The 7,069-nt window shown below is 34.1% G+C and overlaps 1 protein-coding gene across 1 annotated transcript; it reads right to left on the reverse strand.

The window, feature by feature from the left end:
- Positions 1 to 1,975: 1,975 nt before the first annotated feature.
- On the reverse strand, positions 1,976 to 6,205 carry LOC102807445 (cytochrome P450 2H1-like). The gene is made up of 3 exons (XM_085497369.1): positions 5,857 to 6,205; positions 2,428 to 3,396; positions 1,976 to 2,157 (listed from the first exon to the last, which is right to left on the reverse strand). Exons 1-3 carry the CDS (start codon positions 6,203 to 6,205, stop codon positions 1,976 to 1,978), a joined length of 1,500 nt encoding a protein of 499 aa, XP_085353495.1.
- Positions 6,206 to 7,069: the final 864 nt, after the last annotated feature.

Raw genomic sequence — 7,069 nt, forward strand, 5'->3', positions numbered from 1 at the left:
CTATAGTGAATTAAAGCAGTTCCAGACAACAAAATTATATGTGCCACTATTTTGGTACCATTCCTATAGTGAAGTATAACAGTTCCCGCCAACAAAATTATATGTGCCACTATTTTGGTACCATCCCTATAGTGAAGTATAACAGTCCCCGACAACAAAATTATATGTGCTACTATTTTGGTACCATCCCTATAGTGAAGTATAACAGTCCCCGACAACAAAATTATATTTGCTACTATTTTGGTACCATCCCTATTGTAAAGTATAGCAGTTCCTGCCAACTAAATTATATGTGCTACTATTTTGGTACCATCACCATAGTGAAGTATAGCAGTTCCCGACAACTAAATTATATGTGCCACTATTTTGGTACCATCTCTATAGTGAAGTATTGCAGTTCCTGACAACAAAATTTTATGTGCCACTATTTTGGTACCATCCCTATAGTGAAGTATAACAGTCCCGGACAACAAAATTATATGTGCTACTATTTTGGTACCATCCCTATAGTAATGTATAGCAGTTCCCGCCAATTAAATTATATGTGCTACTATTTTGGTACCATCCCTATAGTGTAGTATAGCAGTTCCTGCCAACTAAATTATATTAGCCACTATTTTGGTACCATTCCTGTAGTGAAGTATAATTTGTGTGCAATTTTACTGTTAAAGAATTTTTGTCATCAAATCCATTTTCAAGAAACATTTAATTTAGAACACACATTCAATTTATTTTATTTTCATGCTAAACGTTGATACTTTTACAATCCACCAATGTCCAAACAAACTGTAAGTATTTTGGTTACTAGTGGCGGTCTTTATTGTCGCAGTAGTTATTGTCCGCTTGCTCATTAGTAGTATTCAATAGGCTTTACTGCCACCTCCTTGGTCGCTCATTATTGACACGGTACCAAAATAGTGGCATATACCAAAATAGTGGCTTAACAAACGTCGTACAAACTTTAGCACGGATGTATATATATATCTAAATGTGAATACACTGTATTTGTTTGCTTTTTGGGTTCTTTCATATTCTATTGTTAAATAACAAAACTATGAATAAAGAACATATCAATTTGTTTTTTAACGTTTTTATCATAATCTCTCTAATAATAAAATACAATATTCAAACCCACTAAACACTTATAATACACTTATACACTAAATTATGTTTTCTCGTATTCCCAGCTATGAAATACAATAACAAAACAAAGGAGACAAGAAAACATTCTTGAAATTTACACTTAAGTGATGACTGTCACTTGTCAGTCATCATAACAAATTGTATTTGCGTATTTGTCTACACAATTATACCATCACAAATCATGTATCCTCTTCCCCAACTCTATACAAATCATTGTGAAAATGATACAATTACATGTACATATATATTCTGAATACGTGATAACCGTCACCTGCCAGTTATTATATCAAATGCGTTTTCTCGTAACTATCATTTATCGCCTCCCCAATATAAACTACCAACAGTACAAGTAAAATATTTTGAAAATCGTCAACTGTCAATTATAACACTGTTATCTCATATTTAATCATAACTATATCACCAACAAGTCATGTATATCATCCGAGCTATAAAACACCATCACCAAATTTTATAATAATAACAAGGAAAATAAAATATTAATATAATACAATGCAATACAATTAAATGGAAACATTATGAAAATAGTCACATGTGACCATCATTTGTTATGATAGTTATTATACCGAATTTGGTTATACCATTACTATCCCATCCTAAACTATAATATGTAATAATCTATAAACGATACCATATATATGTAAACGTTCTGAAAACCGTACCTAAGTGATGACCGTCCCCTGCCACTTATTATTACAAATTGAGTTTCTCTTTTGTCAATAATATACCCTCCACCAATGATAAAATGGCCATCTGAACTAAACAAAATACAAAATTCTACATTAACTATAACTGATAAGCTACATTACCATTATCAAGTGCGTGGTATACAACGAATTTTGTGGTCGGCAGGCTTGTTTATAAGGCTCATTCCACTTTTCGATTTTAATGCAGCAGCATCCTCGGCCAACTCAAATCTGAATCGTTGGATGATGGAGGTAAAAAAAAAGAATAGCTGACACCGGGCTATATTTTCACCAGGGCATTTGCGATGACCTATCAATAAATGGTAAAGAAACAATTATAAACAAAAACTATATATGTGAAATCAATGAAAATACTCAAAATGGTTGTTATTCACACAACTAAAAATTATTGAAAACTGTGACTACGCTAGGTGGAATATTACTTTGAAATGTTTTTGTATATACATTTATATATATATATATATATATATATATATATATATATATATATGGCTAATTGTAATGTGCCTCAAAACGTGCGTAGAATTAGTGTCATTGAATTCAGTCGTGTATATCTCACCTCTACCAAATGCCATGAAGGCAACCTTGTTTATCAGCTTTCCATCAGGACCAATAAAACGACTTGGGTCGTACTTTTCTGGATTTTCCCAGAATTCTGGATCCATGTGAACAGAGTGAAAATTTGGGAGAACATAGCTATCTTTAGGAATATCATAGCCACCGATTTTACAATCCTTTGTATTACTGTGTGGAGGAGCAAGGGACAATGGCGCTACCATTCTCATGGCCTCCATTATTGCTGCCTGGGTGAATGGCATACTGTCATAATCATTAATGGTTGCTCTGCGACTTGTACCAATGACATCAACGATTTCGTTGTGTATTTTCTCTTGAATTTCTGGATGTTTAACGCTATACACCAACGACCATCGAAGTACAGTATAGGTAGGATCTGTAGCAGTTCGGAATAACTCGCTAACAGAAGGTGTAGCTGTTTCCTTGACATTTTTCAATTCTTTGAAGGTCGATGACTGTCTAACTCCATGATTGCGAAACTGTTCTCCGACTAACGCTTCTGTGTAATCTCGGGGGTCGTTCAAATCCACGTTGTCTTCACGTGCTCTAGTTTGCTTCCTGAAGTAGTCGTCCAGTTTAGTGTAATCAGACTTCATAAATTTCGGTATGCCATAAGGAATGTGCCAGAGGAAGGGTATAAAGTTAGCTGCTATATTATATTTCAGATAAGAGACAAACACATCGTTCTCTTCTAATATTTTCTTAAAAGCTGTGTCACTATACTCCCATCTTTCCCCAAATAGAAAAATGCTTATAACATTTATGATGGCGTACCGCAGAAGATGGCTACAGTCAACAGGCTTGCAATTGGTGGCTCCAAGTGCCTCACACAACATCTCAGCTTCTTCATGAATCGTTGCCTCTAAAGATCTCTTGGTAAAGTCACGTAATTGCGTACCTATAAAAGTACGACGTTCCTTCCACACATGATCAGCGTTTCGACTTACTATTCCTGAAAATGAATGCGGCAATAAATTATTGCTAATCAGCGATGTTAACTTTGCATATCATGAGAATGAGATAATACGAAAATACCCCGGCCTTAATACGATTATAAATACGTGCACCTGTACGTTTTGTCAAATGCACTACTTCACCCATGAATTTTGTGTTGCCAAATATTTTATTGAATGAAGATAAATTTACATTTCAATAATTTTCACCAGATATTTATTATGAACATGAAATGACGTCACAGCCTAGCTACTGCGTTAAGTGTAGCAATGTAGGATTATATAATAGTTTATGTAGTTATGTTTTAATGTGAGGAATGTACTAAAATATCAGTAAAACGTATGTGAAATGCAAAATTATTGTAAGGTAATGTATTATAATAAGTTTATAATTATTAGAAAAATTAGAATAAATACAACTTATTGATGGGTCTAATTAATGGGAAATGAAACTATTATAATGGATTTGAACGTAATGTTAAATCGTGATTGGTGCCAGTTTGTTTTATTCACTGTTTAACGGCCAGTTGCCCCAAACCTCTATTAATATTCAGTCGAAATAAAGGACAATGTAAATATCGTCATTGTCGACTAGGTTAACTCGCAAAACTGTGTGACTCAAAAGCAGGTTTTGTTCTAAAATTGTTAAACCACAAAACGTATACAAATATAAATAATATAGCTGCATAGCATCAATGACCGAGTTTCGAGCCATCATGACCAATGACACTTGGCACATTTGCTGTTTACACTGATAGCACTGTTTGCATGTCCTTATCTGCAACAGTGCATGACCATATATGGTTATCTGATATTTCAGATGTATCACTCGAGCTTTCCTGTTACTATAACACTGGTTGCATGTCCCTATCTGCAACAGTACTTGAGATATGAAAGTTATGCATATTAATGAGGTCACATGACCTAATATATTTCAGACTTATTACTTTTCGCTTTTCTTTACTATAACACTGGCTGCGTGTCCCTATCTGAAACAGTGCTTGAGATATTAGTTATATAACAAATGTGCAAACTAATTTAGAAATATTCAATATAACAACAAAAAGTCACATGACCGCTAATTTGTTTTTGATGAAATCTGTAGCCCTTGTTCAAGCGCTCTTACTATAAAAACTGAGAGCGCTCAGACCCTCAGAAAGGTGTGCAATTAAGCATTGAAAATTCCCCCCTTTGACCCAACATGGCGGCCTGGTCATGTGACTGATTTTAGGATAAACATCACAACCCATGGCCTTTACAAACATACCAAATTTCAACGCAATACATGCAAAAGTTTTCAAATTAGAGTGTTTACAAAAATAGTAGAATAATAATAATATAATATAAACGCGGCAATTAAAAAAGGGTTTCGCCCTATAGGACTCGAAATGAAGCAAATACATCTACACAAATCAAGTACATCTTTCTGGATGTGAGTTTTCATGGCAAATCAGCAGACTGGTGGTTGTTGTGTTTGTGGAAAAGCGAAGTTTCTAATACCAGTCATATATGTAAAATATTTACTCCAATAATATTATATAACTTCTCGCCAGACTGCAGATAGTGTTTGACAGACTCTGCCAGCATGGGCTAAAGTTGAAACTACAAAAGTGTATTTGGCACACACACCGATAAATTGGATATATTGAACATGAATTGGTGAAGAACTTGAAGACATTTACTTATGTACGTAATTTGCACGAGAAAAGGAATCTACAGAATATTTTTATAATTCTTTCCGATGTTTGGCCACAATCCACGCCTCCCCCGTTGACCTTATCTTTGACACCTCCTGAGACTCGTATCAAGAAGTAGAATACTATATCGATGTACTACGAAAGCAGTTGCAGCAAGCATAGCCAAGCAAGTACAGATGAAACAAGCGAAAAAGACATAAAGGTGACACATTTCCCTTATGGAGCTAAAAGAAAATTGCAAACACAGAATTGGTGATTGCTTGAAAAAACACTCATTTCGGGGTTGTCATGAAACAACCCAACCTTCCTGTATATCCGGCAATAAAGAAGGAACACTGCATCGCAATATGTTGAAACCTTCCTCATTTCTCCTAACACCAGTGATCCTGTAATTACCCTATGATAACCTGCCAATGGCCACTACTCAGTGACACTACTGACATTGATTCAAAACCTGGGGAAAGATGTATATAATATACACCAGCATGTATTCTGTATCCAACAAGAAGAGGTCAAAGAAAGTATAAACTGTTCTATTGGTGAAATATAATCTATATGCACGGACCATAAACCATTCAGGCAACTTTCAAAATAGTTCAGTATAAAAAATATTTAATATTTCTGTAGAATGATCCCTCTGCTTTCTTTCATTCACAGGTCAAAGTTAAATCACCAATGTCTCTAAATATATTAGTGCTGAAGTATAATAACAATTAAAATGTGATGAAGTAATACAATATAAATGCACTATGTGTGTCTTACCATCACCATCCTTTACTCTTTTGAGGGTCCATGCATCTGGTCTTTCAGAAAATATGGAGTTGTTATCCACCAATGCTTCAGTCACAGCTTTATAGCCATTCAACACTATTACGCGTTGGGTACCGACTTTCATTGAAAATACATTTCCAAACTTCTTCGCCATTTCCATGAACTGTATATGTGGTGTATCGCCCAAATTGTATAGCATCCCTACAAATGGCCATCCTTTTGGTCCCGGTGGCAAGTTGTATTGCTTCTTAGACCTCGAAAACCAGTATACACCAAATACAATGGCGAACACAGCTGTGAAAGCCGCTGTCCACGTATAATCAATTGCCACGTTGATCATAATTAGTCAGTCAGATTCTAAAATAAAAGTGTACGTCTTTAGTCATGTTAATATCATTGTCAATTTGCAGATGTCATAAATGTGTTTTGTACAGGTACAATGTTATCGCAACTCAAAATGACCGGTCTTTAATTATGTACAAGCATTCTACATATTGAAGACCATACTTTCATGTCATGACGGGTATAAACAAGGAAATAATGTCATGAAAGTATTTTAATGTTGAATGTTGCTAATGTCATGTCATATATTATATTTACATATCAAAAATGACATTGGGGTAAATCAATGTGTCTAGTAAATCACATATATTCAAATTCAAATATATATATTAAATACCAAAATGTATAATTGGTAAAATATTGCAACTATATTATATTTCATATTAAATCAAACTATTGTGTCATTCGCATTTCAATGTCCGTATTTAAGGTATAAATTCACAATTCCGAAAAAAAGTGTACAAATTGCGATAAACAAAAACATTGAGCTGACATCAAATTTGTACAACGAAATAAGTAACAGTGACCATTATTCTCTAAAAACTGAATACAAACAATTATGACGAATTCGAACGATTTTTGTTTTGTTTTCATAATTCCTCCACTCAATGTAAGTTAATAAGTTAGAGACACAGAAGTAACTCTATTAGGTTATTATTAACCTAAAATAGTCTGAAGTAGCTAAATGTGTTTTTCTAGATCAGTTTCAATTACAGGCCCACATGCAGGTTGGGATATCAACAAAAATAAAAATGTTTCAGTTTCGTCAATACTTATTAATTCAAGTACCACAAGAAATGACTGTAATTCTAGATTTGTAAGTCAACCCGGCATTACCGTAAATTACATATAAATGAATGTA

Source organism: Saccoglossus kowalevskii, chromosome 3 (assembly GCF_978046115.1).
Source record: "Saccoglossus kowalevskii chromosome 3, keSacKowa6.1, whole genome shotgun sequence".
Taxonomy (NCBI): Eukaryota; Metazoa; Hemichordata; class Enteropneusta; family Harrimaniidae; genus Saccoglossus; species Saccoglossus kowalevskii.